Genomic DNA, 14,970 nt, shown 5'->3' with positions numbered 1-14,970 from the left:
CTAAAGAAAAATTTTGAAAGACTTTCAGAAATCCTGGAGAACTTTTGCTCAAGAGCACTTTAAAAGTATTATAATAAAGTTTGCCTCCTTGGAAACATAACACAAGGAAATGAGGGGTGGCTAAAGATATGCACAGCACTGTACTTTTAGATTCAACCTATGAAGGCGTATATATTAGCTCATTGCTTATTGTATTGCAATTATGTATGGAAGCATTATGTAGACAGGTTATTATGAGACTAAAACATCTGTTAACTTTGCCATCTGTCAGCACCTGACTCTTTTCTATGGAGGCGTTGTGTTTGTCACACATGGGGCTGATCTCCATGCCTCTATCCCGCTCCCTGTCTCCCTGGGTGAAACGCTCCTTCATGATGCGGTCCGTCCACTGGCGGTAAAGCTCCAGCGGTTTGGTTGGATTGCTCAAATCTGCACAATGGACCATGTTCTGCAGAACCTGGAAGAGAAAAACGCAGTCAGATGTGGCGTGTCATGCTGGGCAATGTTAGAGATGCAATGCAATCTCAACTGTAAAAATAATCCAGAAAAAAATTCAGTTTGAAAAACATTTTGAGCTTTGGCAACAGTCACTCATAAAGCTAAGAAAGTTAGTTAATGTTACTGTCATTTTTTTTTTTTTGGGGTGTTAAATCTGTCCATTCAGAGCAGCAGTCACTGCTGACAGTAAAAACTACTGTTTATTCAAACAAACTGCATTTTGTAAGTGCTGTCAAGGAGGTGGGGTATTTATTACCTCTTTTTTTTTTTTTTTTAAAGAAATTACACAATTTATTACTTAGAAACAAGATGAACACAGAACAAAACAATACAGATTTTCATTGTACTGAGAGGTTAAATACCCAACTTTATTCTTTATTACTATGATCAAAACCTTTTACTTCCATCAGAACCTCAATACTCAGCAAAACTGTACAGATGTTATGACTAATCTGTCCAGTAGATGGCAGCACCTTCACACAGACTGCCTGGTTTAAGTGCACGCTGTACAGCTGTGCACAGGTCAAAATGGAAACACGCTGACACCAGTGTCTTCGAGCCACTGCATAGTTTTCATCTGTCACATTGAGCAATTTTAGTACCAAAATCCTTTTTATTAAAGACCTAATGGTGAAATGTACAGAAACAACTCTCTTCTGCTCATTGCACTGAATGGACAAATGGTTTGCACATGTATATAATTGAAAAAATACAACGTATAATAATTATTTTTAAACATATACTATTAAAGTGTTATGCCAGCAGGAGTTGCTCTAACCTGGATACGGTCAGAGTAATTGTCTAGTAGAAGGACTCCCAAACTTGTGACTTTCTTGGTCTCCACCATTGTCTTCATGTCTGCCAAAAAGTTCATGTGTTTGGACATATCTGTGGCCAGCACCTACAGAGGACAGCAACCACACAAATACACACAATGCATTACAATTGTAAAGGTCTCATGCTCAACCTAAAGATGACTTCCTTGTGATTACAAGGAAAAGGAAGGATAGATGCAGGAAGTGAAGTGTTGTCTTACAGTGCCTGGGTTACAAAATGTAATGCTGACAAAGCAAATGCACACAGGCTGTTTTATCATCTATCAGATTCACTGCAGCAGTCCTGAGCAACACCTGATCTGTGTGTGTGTGTGTGTGTGTGTGTACCATGTTTACATATCTTTGTGGGGACCAGAAATTTGAATGTTACTATGTTTGTGGGGGTTAGGGTGAGCGGCTACGGATTGCATTATGTCAATGTGATGTGCGACAGCAAAAATTATGTTTCTGAGTTCAGCTCACAACCTTCTGGTTTTCTTTGTTCCGTCCAGTTGTAGATGCGAAAAAAAGGAAGCTGCAATTTTGTTCTCAGGAAAAATATATTACCAACAAGACTTTTCAGTGTGTCAGCAAGCATTCACAAGACAAACAAAAAACTGAACTGAAACGATCACATTTCAAAGTGACAGTATAACTAATGTTATAATATAAATCGCATAAAAAGGGCAGCGCTCTCACCATGTCAATCACCATCTTGCGGAGAGAGTCTCTCTGTTTCTTGCTGAGGTTCTGGAAGATGTCACAGTTTTCCTCCTGCAGCAGTTTGAAGCCCACAGCGAGATGGTGGTTTTCCAAAACTGACGCGTCATTATACATCAGCGCCAGCTCTGAACCTGGAGAAACGGAGGTAGAAATCCATAAAAACAAAAAACAGAACACCTTGAAGATAATTCTACTTTATTTAGCTTGATGTAAATCGGAGCTCACAGCAACCCACTGGGAATTAAATCATGTGCCACAGTGTGCAAATATAATAAAGAACCTGACCTGGCATCATTTCTATGTATTACTATGTATTTTAAAGACTGGAAAAGTTAAGGAAACATGTTAAAATATTTTGGCTGTAATTATTATTGATTTTAATCTGTACGTCTTTTTTTCTTTTTTTTTTAGCTAATTTTCAACTTTAATGTATTTACATCGTCAATTCAGACTCTTGTTTTTACATTTCTGAGCTGCATCTAAACTATTATTAATGATAACGACTGAACAAAGCTGCTAAAATAAATGTGCAGATTACAGAGATCCATATAGATTAAAATAGACATATTAAAATAAAGGAAATAACCCTTTAATGCATAGTGGTCACTACAGTGGACAGCTAGTCAAAGGCTGTGTTCTTGTATTTGTGTCAGTGTTGATGGTACACTTGCACATAAACCACTACAGTAGACACTGATGTGTCACTCCATACCAAATTCATAAGTCAAAACGTATGACTTATGAAGGGCCAGAGTCGTCTCTATTTTTTGAGGCGACTGAGGTCCTTCAACATCTGCCAGAAAATGCTCGGGATTTTCTATGAGTCTGTTGTGGCCAGTGCGATCCTCTATGCTGTTGCATGCTGGGGGAGCAGGCTGAGGATCGCAGATGCCAACAGACTTAATAAACTAATCCGTAAGGCCAGTAATGTTGTGGGGATGGAGCTGGACTCCCTCAAGGTGGTGTCGGAGAGGCGGATGCTGTCCAAGATAAAGACAATGTTGGATAACACCTCCCACCCACTCCATGACATGCTGGTCAGTCACAGGAGCTCGTTCAGTGAGAGACTGAGATTACCGAAAAGCACCACTGAACGACACAGGAAATCTTTCCTGCCTGTGGTTATCTCCCTGTACAACGCATCCACTTAACACACTGGTTACTGCTACAACTACACATGTTTCTTTTCCAGCTATTTATTTATGAGTGACTTATGTATGTATATATATGTATATATTGTACTATTCTTAGTTAGCGTATTGTCTGTCTTGTCTTAATGTTGGTTTATGTTGGTTTATAATGGAGCACTGTAACAAAAAATAATTTCCCCCAGGGATCAATAAAGTATTCTGATTCTGATTCTGATGTTGTCCACCTAAGTGGACATGTAAAAAAAACTCTTTGAACAGTACATGTTTTAAAAAAAATGAAGTTCAAAAATCTTTTTTTCATGTCTAAAGATGAATAAAAATACTGATTGAGGTTGTCATAATTCATGCATCAAAGGGTTAAAGGAACAAAAATAACAGAAATCAATAAAAATCAATAGAAAACCTGTGGCGTGTATTTGTATGAGAAAGTGGAATAGTGACACAGAGGTATGCATTTTGTTTCGGGTCTGTGAGTTAACTCAGATCAGTCTGCCTCCACCATTTGATATATCATCCTGAGGTCTCGGGGAATATGGCGTTCCGATCTGATATATGTACTACTGTATCTTCTTGACCCTATTTTCTCACTATACTTAGAAAATAGTGTTCATATCTGGTATTTGATACAAAAATGCCACCTTTTGATCCTTAGTGACATTTTGGTGGAATACCTCTTTGAAAGGCGGCTTTAATCCTAAGCTTTTAGCTACAGTTTCTTAACAGTCAACTTTTAAACTGTCCTTATTTACCCCAAGCTGTGTGCTGTTTAAATAGAAAGACAGAAGCCTACTGGTGTTTATGAGGAACTGGTTGGTGACTCCTGGGTGGTCAACATCGTGGATAGCGCTGGCAAACAGAGCGGCGATGATCTCCAGGTCTGTGAAAACCACCTGAGGTGAACGAGGAAGAGAAAATTAATTTATTCAGAAGAAAAAGTAGGTGGAGCTTTGCTCGGTCCACTGAGAGATCAGAGCCCTGGAGCTGGTAGGGTTAGATAATGCCTTATTTGCTCACCTCTAAAGCTGGGGTGGAGAGGAGGACGTGGGTGGACTGCACCACATCAGCTGCGTGGATGCTGTTGTGATAAGCTATGTCTGCATGGTAGTGGTCCTCTAAGGTCATCATGAAGGTGATGAAGGTGTCAACTGGGATATCGAAGGTTTTCAGAAGGTCTCGCTCCTGTCACATTGATGAGGAGCATTCAAGATAAACATGAGAAACAAATTGGGTCGATTCTGGTCTTTGGTGGAGCGAACAGATTTCTACCTGGAAAATGGTGTACATGGTCACTGTCAGAGGACGGTTTCCAGAATATTCTGCTACTTTGAATATATCCATACCCCAACGATCGATATCCTCAAATTGCTGCAGAAATAAAAGAGAGCATGTAATGACACAGCGCATTTGTAGGTGTGTTTGTGTCTTTCTGTCTTTGCAGCGTATGCGCGAACCCACCTTGGCTAGCAGGTTCTCGTGTGGTGTGTTGACTCCAAAGCGAGGGATGGAGGCAGGCGCCAAACCCGGGCTTTGTGTGACCTTTTTCACACCGCTGATCTGTGACATCGGCCTCTTTTTCTTCTCCTTCTCCTTCGGAGGAGGAGAAAGGATTTCCACGTCATGTTGTTTCTCTGCAACATGAACAGACACGTAATGTTATGGCCAGATGTGATCCATTAGATCTGTAGGTGTTAGAAAAACCGTGACAGAGTGCTCACTGCATCCACTTGTGTCTTCAACCAATTTAAAATACACAGCCACTTGATTATTCAGTTCTACCTGCCTTACATTTAGAGGGAGATAATCACGCTGGATTTCTTATCTTTGCAAAGCTTTTTACTCTGACAAACGCAAAAAAATCACAAGTTCTCTCAGATCTGTTAAACTGACTCACCAAACTGTCCACAATGTAGCCATTTCTATGAAGCAGCCCTGTTTCCACATAATGCGGGTCTGACTGTCATTTAGACACACTGCTGTTAGCAGCTGTTCATGAACCTAAAAACAGGACGACAACCTCCTCACTGCAATCACTCGCAGAGAGATTGGCAAAGTTCTTAAAAAAGGTACGTTCGGATTTAAACATGCAGACAGACGCAGCCGACACGGTGCAATCAGTCTGAGTAAGCATGCACCGATGAGTGTACCTCATTTGTGATGCGCTTCTTTGGAATTGGGAACTCAATTGATCGCAAAGTGGTTGTACTCCTAGTAAAAGCTTGGCTGCTGAATGCTAGTGTTACTGCGCAGCTACTACATCACTATTGGTGGACGGATTTGCAACTGACTTGCAATTTTTTTGCCAGTTTGTCATAGTTAATCATATTGCCACAAACATTTTACATATTGGATGTAATTTCTAATTTGACCCATTTTAAGCAAACCCATAGGAGGCTGACTCCATCTTATTGCCATTCGATCACAATGCTCCGCCTTAACAGCCCAAAGTTACTTTCAAGACAGGAACTGACTCTAAGTGGCTGCAGACCTGGTCCCTGTTTTTGCAACAACCATTTCAGAGATGATGACATTCCAAGTTTATTGCACAAAATCACAATGATTTTGCTTTTGCTGTGGCCTCCTATCACTGTAGAACTATTGTAGATCTGCCCTAGACAGTGGGAAGTATATGATGATGTGTCTGCATACTTTTAGCTACTGCTACAATTACTACTAATACTGTCAATATTTTAGTAATCATTGCACTACTAGAAACACTTAACTCTGTAAGTATTAGATGATAGTGTGACTGCAACAGCTCACGCAAATTCTCAATACTGCAGCTGGAACTTGTGATTCTTCAATTGTTGCTGCAGTCACATCCACTAGGTGTACTTTACAGACTTACTAGGACTTTAGTTGACACATTGTGAACAGTAGCTGTTACTACAACTGCTATTAACATAGATAATACAAGTCCACCTCAACAACCAACAGTTTATGGAAAACCTGAGAAAAAAAAAAAGAAAAGCCTGGACATCCATGAAAGACTACAGAGGATTTTCAAAGGATCCTGTCCATGGTAAAGAAGATCTTTTTCACAGCGTGCAGCAGGATGCAAAACACTCCACTCCCAGGGCTACTGTATAGACAAGTTATCAAGAGAAAATACTGAGGGTTCATCAGTGTAAAAGCAATGTAGAAGTAAAGTATGTTACAAACTAAGCTAAACTAAGCTAAGACTACTGAATAAACAGAAAGCCTGCAGTAAATAATCATAAAGGCAGAAATCCACATTTTGGTGATATCCATGAATTTAAGCAATTAATTTATATTTGTGATATTGTTTTCCACTTACAAAGACTGTATAAAAATAGTGGCAAATCCTAAATGGTTAAAGTATGCATGTCAGTTGCATCATTTTCTTCATTTCAAACCCACTGTAGTGGTGCACAGAGCTAAAATTCAGGAAACCGTCACTGTGCAACCTGACATTTTCCTAAACACATGAATTCCTGCACAAAGGAACTTAAACATACGGAAAACATGTGTAAACCCATCTTCATCAGCAGTATAATGACACATTATCATTATAATGACAATGAGACTCAGTTCACACCACCTGATCAGAAACCCGAAATCTATTTGTTCGTAGCTGAGATAATAAACCAAGGCTAAAAGGAGCAACAACATTGCTGGTTTTGCAGTGCTTGCTGAGAGATCTGGCCAACTAAACACAATTAATGTAAGTATTGCACAAAAACACCATGAAAACAGATTTTACGGCAGCAGGTGAAGAACACTAGCAGCAAAAACGTAACGATGATGGTTAAAAACCATCTGTTTCCCAGCAGTTTGATGACAAAGCACACTTGATTAAGATCAAAGGCAGAAGATTTTGTTTTTCAACCCAAATTAGAGAGCGTAGTCCTTGAGGCAAAAACACAAAAACACCAAAAGGTTTCCTTTGACGGTATCAGCATCATCTCAACATGATTTGTTGACTCAGAGGTACTGCCCCAGCAGACATGGCTGTGTTGAAGACGACTCATCCATTTTTTGGGGGGTACAAACCAAGGGAATAATGATACCATTGTGACATCACGGACAGCCAGCTTTACCTCACGTCCACACATCCTCCGGTATTTTCCATTCATTGTGTTTCATTAGCACAGAGGCACGAAATCCAGATACGAGCACACGGCACCTAAGGATGCACAGCGATCTGAGTGGCAGCGTCACACGAGGCGCTGTCTGGCCTTTCTCACCTCTCTCACAGTGCCTTCTCTTCCTCACACCCAAAACCATGGTGCTCATTTCCAAACGCAGCCAGACTTGAAGAAGAGGCACTCATATCAAAACGGCGTCCGACTGACAGCGCCATCCTCGTTCAGCCGGACCATCCTGCCGGAAGGGCTGTTGAACACTGAGCCTCCTATTCATACGGCACGCCGTTGAATAATGTGCACCCTGTTGCCGTGACAACGCCACACAATGTGTCCGGGAATGCTGTCTGCAGCCCCGCCTCCTTCTTTTTCAGAAAAAGGAAAAATCCTCACCTTCTCCATCTGTCCTGTTAACACAGTCCTCACCTTCTTTCAGAAACACGCTCTTTTCATTTCCATGTACAAGAAACCCCCCCCCCCCACATCCTTTCTCCCTCACAATGACTCCCTTCTTCTATATAGTAAAATTCCCTTTCCCTGTTCCTTTGGAAAGTCATCCTCTCCTTCCCTTCCCTTCTTTCTGTCTTCTTTTTTTGTCCCTATTCATCCTCAAACCACATTTTTATCCACTCCAACAAAATACAAGAAGACCTCCTAACATTCAAATATGTTGAAGAGCAAAAAAGAAAAAAAGGAGATGCAAAGAAGCAAATTAGTTTACTGGCAGTGTTTCCCCTCAGCCTCGTAGTAGATACACCTGTGGTATCAATTTGAAAATCCTTCTTCAGTCGTTGCATTCACAAGATTTCAAAGTTCTAACTTACCGAGGAAGGTGTTGGCGATGTACTCTGACACCTGATTCCCTGAGCGGCTTGTTTCCGATAGCTGTGTCAGCTCGCGGTTCAGCATCCTCTTAAACTGTGTAGACATGACAAAACCATAAACAACACATGGTTAGTCTGCAAACACACACCAAGCATATGGGTGTGCATGTGTGTAGCAAGGCATTTTATTTCAAAATCCTTTCTGTAACTATAAACACTAATACAACATGCCTCCTTCCCTTCATTTGACTCTTAGACCAACAGAGGAAATGTGTAGCAAACTACGTTACCAAAATATGGGTGCAAACAAGCAGAAGGACCAAACAAAACAAACACAGAAGCACTTTCCAACGTTTGAATGAAATTTGTTTCATGTTCTAAACACGGAGACAAAACGGTAAACAAAAAGGTTTCCAAGGACAAACAAAAACAAAAACAAACAAACCCACAGTGCATGAAAGGTCAACGGAAAAAATGACTAATATGTTACTACAGACAACCTAATGGATGCATGTCACATTTTAGCTTTTAAATTGCACATTACTAATTTGCTTAGATTTTTGTAACTGCAAAAACGTGGGAGAAATGTGAAGAGGCAGGTGAAAGATCGCATAACTAAAAAACAAATCATTATTTGTGTAACAAAATAGAGGGAAGAAGACGAGGTGCTGTGATGAAGGTGGTAACCTCCATGCATCCACGCTTTACACAATACACTTGAGCTACCTTGAGTTACCTGATACACATGGCTCATATACATAACCCTAAATGAGGAAACACAATCTGTGATCTCATACACCACACTCATTTAATTTGCATTTACTGAAATTGTTTTATATGTAGTGTATGCATATCATTATTTTTTATAGGTTTGACTCATTTTTAGAAGTCTGTTTGGCTGCTGAGGCCTCTGGGCTGTTCCTCCAGCATGCGGTGCTATTAAATACAGGAGGTGCTGATCGGAACAAACCAAGTATTGTGACGCCATAGGGCAGATAGCTAGAGTCATTTATCTTTGTTCTTTATATATCTTAGTTTTGTGAGTTAGATATTGAATAATTTGGGGTTTGATCGTTGTTACAATAGATTCAATTAACTACTAAGCAAACTGTAGATTTTTTTCTTTGTTATTAGATAATTTACAAGTGTTTGTTCCTCACCCTGCTCAGAGTATCTACATTGGTCTGATTGAATCTCTTTGTATCTACTTTATTATACTGGGTTTGGTTCTGTTTTTTTAACCTCTTTTAAGTGCCAAGAACTAAACTTGGCACATGAATGAAGGAAATCTGGGTTTGGTCGATTACTTCTTTGTTGCAACAATGCTTCTGCGAATAAATCTTATACTGTTGGAGAGCCTGTTTCCTCTGAAATGATGCCACATTTGTAAAGAAAATGCATTCGTGGGTCGAGCAGAATAGTTCAGTATGTGAGTTGTGCCCATGAAAAATGTGGCAAATCTTCTCTGACAATATTAAAACTCTTCTTGACTCTTGTTTTGAGCTTCCAGTAGCCTAGATGCTAACAATTGGGTGCCTGATTAGCAGCAGTTGTGAGCAAGGTCCCTGCTACAGTAGTCAGGTGGTGTCTGTCTGCTCTAAAAGTGCCACGTTTGACTGACCTGGAAAGGGCCCGTGCCATAAGGCAACTTCAAGCTGGTGTCTGGGATGTCAGAGACAGGCCATGAAGTGGGTGTCCCAAGAAGATTACACTACACCATTACGCTGGCATTGGCAACATGTGCACTGGGACCTGAACACTTGGAGGTACATTATGTTCAGTGAAGAGTCCAGATTCTGCCTACAACTATTGGATTGTAGGATCAAAGCTTTAAGAGGACATGGACAACACTGTGCTGACTGGTGGACCTTCTGGTGGAGGTAGTGTGATGGGGCGGGGCGGCATCTCCCTCACTGAAAAATAAGGCTTGTTATCTCAATGCAGAGAGATGCAGGTTGTGCGACCAACACAACCACATTTGCGAGAAATGCTGGTTGAAGAATGGGATGCCATCCAACAGCAGTGTGTGACCAAGGTGATGACCAGCATGAGGAGGAAGTGCCAGGCTGTTGTGGCAGTGTTCTTCCACATGGTAAATGGTAAATGGCCTGTATTTATATAGCGCTTTACTAGTCCCTAAGGACCCCAAAGCGCTTTACATATCCAGTCATCCACCCATTTACACATTCACATTCACACACTGGTGATGGCAAGCTACATTGTGGCCACAGCCGCCCTGGGGCACACTGACAGAGGCGAGGCTGCCGGACACTGGCGCCACCGGGCCCTCTGACCACCACCAGTAGGCAACGGATGAAGTGTCTTGCCCAAGGACACAACGACCGAGACTGTCCAAGTCGGGGCTCGAACCGGCAACCTTCCGATTACAAGGCGAACTCCCAACTCTTGAGCCACGATGGCACATGCTACTGAGGCCTCCATTTGTTAAACTGTCAGTACGCATCGTTTTTTCAGACTTCCATAATTCAGTCCAGTAAGCTGTTTGCATTGGTAGAGAAAAGTTAGCAAGTTCTTAATGGGCACGACCCACATCTGTATTTTCCTTATTCATTTTCACTGTTAAAGCCCCAAAAACTTCACAGCCAAATCAAATGTTTCATTGTTTTTCCTTCGATTAAGAGTGAAACAAAATGTGGGGAAACCCCAGCAGTACAGCACTCATAGGATTATGCTCCCAGCCTACAGTCCATGAATACCCTTTGATATACCTCCGTATATGCATATATATATATACATATATATATACAAAAATCAAAACAAGCTACAATATCTCTATAATATCTCTAAGCACAAAAAACAAAAAACAAAAACACGTGCACTGTTTGTAGGAAAACAAAAACACAAGTGAAATTTTCATGAAGTTTTAATAAATTAAAAGAGTTCAGTGTTTCGCTGTTGAATTTAATGGCAGTAATGGGCGGTAGTTTCCACACTGATTATGTAACAGTCTCGGCAGTTGGAGGCTGAGGGAGGAAGGAGGGGATCTGGGTGAGAGTGTGATGCTGCAGTGGCTGCACGGCTATTTTGTGGCACACATACAGGCCAACGCAAACACATGCATCAGCCTACATAACTGTTTATCATCTGTTTGATTTCTCCTGGAGCTTCTCATCACGGCTTCCCCCTTTGTGCTTCAGTACTTCCTGCACGCGTGCACACACACACACACACACACACTTGTTTACATGCGAGCCATTTCTACACCTATGAATCATTCCTCTTAAGATTTCGTGTTTTGTTTTTTGACAATCATGACAACTGCTTCCTCTAACACGCATGGCTATTTTGGCCCTTTTTGTTGTCATTTCTGTGCCACACACACAAACACACACACACACACACACACACACACACACACACACACACACACACACACACACACACACACACACGTTCAGCCCCTTTGTGGATCTTGTCCTGAGTCAGATCCGACAGGTGGGCTCACTCAGCATTCATCCCACTGCAAAGCCTGCACTGCTGATCACTAGATCCCATTGTCAACAAGGAAAGCCAGCAGGGCTCCCCATCGCTCACCTGTCTGAGTCTCCAGTACAGATAAACCCAGAGAGCCGACGCAGGCATGTCAGCTCACGCATGTTGATGTTAGTAGAGGCTAAAATCCAAGTTTGCTTGCTTAGTAATAGGCTGCAATTTCCCCACTCAGTTCTGCTCCATGCTCAGCAGAGATGGTCTGGACATGAAAAAAAAGTCCATTTAAAAAATTAAAGTTCCCACAGTTCCTAGCTGCAATCCTGAAGATGAAGGGGGGGGTGGTGCTGGAGGGATAGGGTGGGGTATAGCTGAGGTAGAGGAGGCAGGAGAAGAGCTCTGCCATCAGGGTGTGACTGCAGCCTCTCATTCAACTACTGTCACACGCTGTCAATGATAAACATAAAGAGGGAGAGCAGGAGCTAGAGTGAGGGAGAGTCTGCGAGAATCCCCTGCCCCCCCTGCCCCGCATGCTGGTCCCCCTTCTTCGACCAATCACGTTAGTCTAGCTTAAGGGGCTGAGTGGAGGAAAGAGATATGATTGGCTGAGTGAGGGAAGGAGGAGGTTTGCAGCCAGACAGCAGGAAGAGCCAGCAAGGACGTGCGCTGAGTGGAGAGAGGCACCATTCATGAACAGTAGTGTTATTTACGCACGCCTCAAATCTAATTTTCTTCCTGTACAAAGGTAATTTGTGAACAGTGAAAGCAAGTTTGCACTACAATGAAAAAGCTGAAAATCTCGTGTGTAGTTGATGCATGAGAGTAGATTGCAAAGCTCCTAGGACACACTGACTTTTCCCCCTCCATCTACCTTATTACAGCCCAGTCACAGCCAGTCTGTGTACTCTCTCTACAAACTAAAGTACAAAGAAAAAGTTAAAAGATTTTAGTCAATGTAGTATTTCAGAAAAAAACGAGTAATATTTAGTTTTTTATTGATTTTTATATTTTTGTGTGACCCAATTTGCACCAAATCATCTCAGCTGGAGCTGTTATCGGTATCTACCATCACACAAAATTTAAAAATGATATCTTGAAAACTGGATGCTAGACTGCCAACAGACAGTCAAACAGCACAGATTGGATACTCAGTTGAATAAATACATAAATACATAAACAAATGGGCATAGATCAGAGGCTTTTGTTTTCCACCTGCACTTCTTCACAGCATTAATGATCGGTATGGACACAGCTGAGTTGAATCACCTCACCTTGTTGGATGCCATCTCGCTGACCGAGTGTCTCGTCTGCAGGGTCTCCAGCTGGTCCAGACACCAGTCCAGCTCCTCCAGGGTCTCCATCGCCAGCTTCTGGTAAGGCTCCTCTGAAAGGTCAGAGGTCAAACAAAGACACGTTGCAGTTTACACCTGGGACTGCTGTGGAAACATCCACATCTTTAACATGTTGCATGGGTCTGCTGTTGATCTTGGTAAGAGAAAACTTGATCCTGTCATGCTGCACCTGTCCTGACTGTTAATGTCTTCACCATTCATTTACCAGCACTGTTATATTTGCATCCGTTTAACTGTAAGAAGCGCATCTTTCAGATTTACCTGAATCAACAATCACTTAATTCTTTTTCTATGTATTTAAAAAGACAACAACATTTTCATTTTCTATGAGAAAGGCACCATTAGTCACAGAGGAACTAGAACCTCTCAGTGTCCCATCACCCAGGGGTATTAACACTGACCTGTGAGACATGGATTACACATGGGCGGCTGGTTGCTGCTTGACGGCCGCCTGAAACACAAAACAGATGATGTGTCGGTAGAATAACAAAAGAGCAAATTAGTCATCCGCTCCACATCGTGTTTGTGCTCTTACTTGTTTCCCACACGATCTTGCAGATGTGTCAGAACAGCAAAGTTACTTCTCACCGTTCGTAGACTGGCAAGAACCTAAAAAAAATGAATAAACAAAATACGTGAACCAATTTTCGTTCAAAATAAAGAACCATTCTTTTAGATGGTTGAACCTTTTTTACCTGTTACCGTGAATATAGTGACTTTTTTGTTTTGGAACTTTTAACCCTTTTTAAAGACCCTATCAGGAACTTTTAGCATTTAAATAAAAATGCAAAATGGACTTTGAGTAAGAAGAGAAAAGCTAAGTGGTTTAAAAACATCACACTTTACAGGCACAGCATGCAAGGGTTTCATGTCGCTGATAGTACTATCTGAGCTCAGCTAACTTCCAAAAGCCTGATGTAAGAGAGGAAGCATGCTGAAGCACTGCTCTCTCTCATATCTAACGTTTACTGATGATAAACTTTTATAGGGTAAATATTGGACTTTAGTTTGGAATTATCACATGTACACAGATCATGTTAGTAGGTCGCTGATGATGATCACACACACACACACACACACACACACACACACACACACACACACACACACACACATAAGAACAAGCTGTTCAGCACAAAGAGAATGTGTGTGGGTGTTGTCTGTGAAAAATGAACCATGTCTTATTTCTCAAACTGATGAGTAAGCAAAGAGCAAGGAGCCACGCAGAGCATCTGGACAGCGCAACGCCCCAAATTAGATGGATTTACTTTGAATGGAAACAATTATATTTCACATCTCACTTCACGGGACAGACGGTCTGTCATAAATAACAAACACTTCGGTAAACAAATATTTTTTTAAATACATCATCAGTGGCTCTATAGTAGCTTTAATGAAATTCACTGTGAAAACAGGGCTTTCAGGAGTTCAGAGAATAGTGTAGTGCTTAGCTGTTTACACCATGCTTTCACTGTGGGCTGTTTCTTTATAAACTGCTTACATGTAACTTGCTGCTTGCTGGCTTAATGCATTGATCAGCAGATCTTCACACAGTTCAAACAACTGTTTCAAGTAATACGTGTATAAACATTCATTTTGATGCCATGTCTGTTAAACTGTAAAGCCTGTGCTGTGTTTGGCCTGTTGCCGTACAGGTTGCCGGCTTCCGCCTGTCATAATATCAGTGCTGGCACCCTCGATCCTGAGTTTGGCTTTGATTCAATGACAGCAAACAACGGAAGCTCTTAAAGGACCAGCAACAAGCATATGCAACTAACCTGTGCAAATGGAGTCACTATCATGTCTTCTCCATGCCTGCAAATTAAAAAAAAAGGCCACGTGAGAGGGGAAAGAGCAGTTCATGATGTATTGTGTGATTCCACACCACAAACACACAAATCATGACAACAGTCAGGTTGCTGTTACTGGGATATTTGACTGAGCAGGAACGTCGCAGTTGGATGAGACCGTGACTGGTCTGAATATCACGCTGAACAAAGAAAGGAGAACAACACGTTGTATTAGTTACACAAAATCCTTCTTAGAGGCAAAGG

General features: G+C 41.5%; 1 protein-coding gene across 12 annotated transcripts in view; it reads right to left on the bottom strand.

Moving 5' to 3' along the window:
- Positions 1-14,970, bottom strand: part of LOC309689746 (3',5'-cyclic-AMP phosphodiesterase 4C-like) — a 105,523-nt gene that overhangs the window by 5,756 nt on the left and 84,797 nt on the right. For all 12 annotated transcript variants that reach the window (XM_082506371.1, XM_082506367.1, XM_082506374.1 and 9 more), the window contains 12 exons: positions 14,695-14,731; positions 13,452-13,525; positions 13,318-13,367; positions 12,836-12,948; positions 8,115-8,208; positions 4,643-4,815; positions 4,454-4,552; positions 4,202-4,366; positions 3,978-4,077; positions 2,013-2,167; positions 1,277-1,399; positions 275-457 (listed from right to left, as the gene is read on the bottom strand). In XM_082506371.1, coding sequence (XP_082362497.1) covers positions 275-457; positions 1,277-1,399; positions 2,013-2,167; positions 3,978-4,077; positions 4,202-4,366; positions 4,454-4,552; positions 4,643-4,815; positions 8,115-8,208; positions 12,836-12,948; positions 13,318-13,367; positions 13,452-13,525; positions 14,695-14,731 — 1,366 coding nt within the window. The remainder of the gene's footprint in view (positions 1-274; positions 458-1,276; positions 1,400-2,012; positions 2,168-3,977; positions 4,078-4,201; positions 4,367-4,453; positions 4,553-4,642; positions 4,816-8,114; positions 8,209-12,835; positions 12,949-13,317; positions 13,368-13,451; positions 13,526-14,694; positions 14,732-14,970) is intronic.

This window comes from Aulonocara stuartgranti, assembly GCF_965226115.1.
Source record: "Aulonocara stuartgranti genome assembly, chromosome: 15".
Lineage (NCBI taxonomy): Eukaryota > Metazoa > Chordata > Actinopteri > Cichliformes > Cichlidae > Aulonocara > Aulonocara stuartgranti.
Note: the sequence above shows the minus strand (reverse complement) of the source record. Positions and strands in the feature narration are given on the sequence as shown.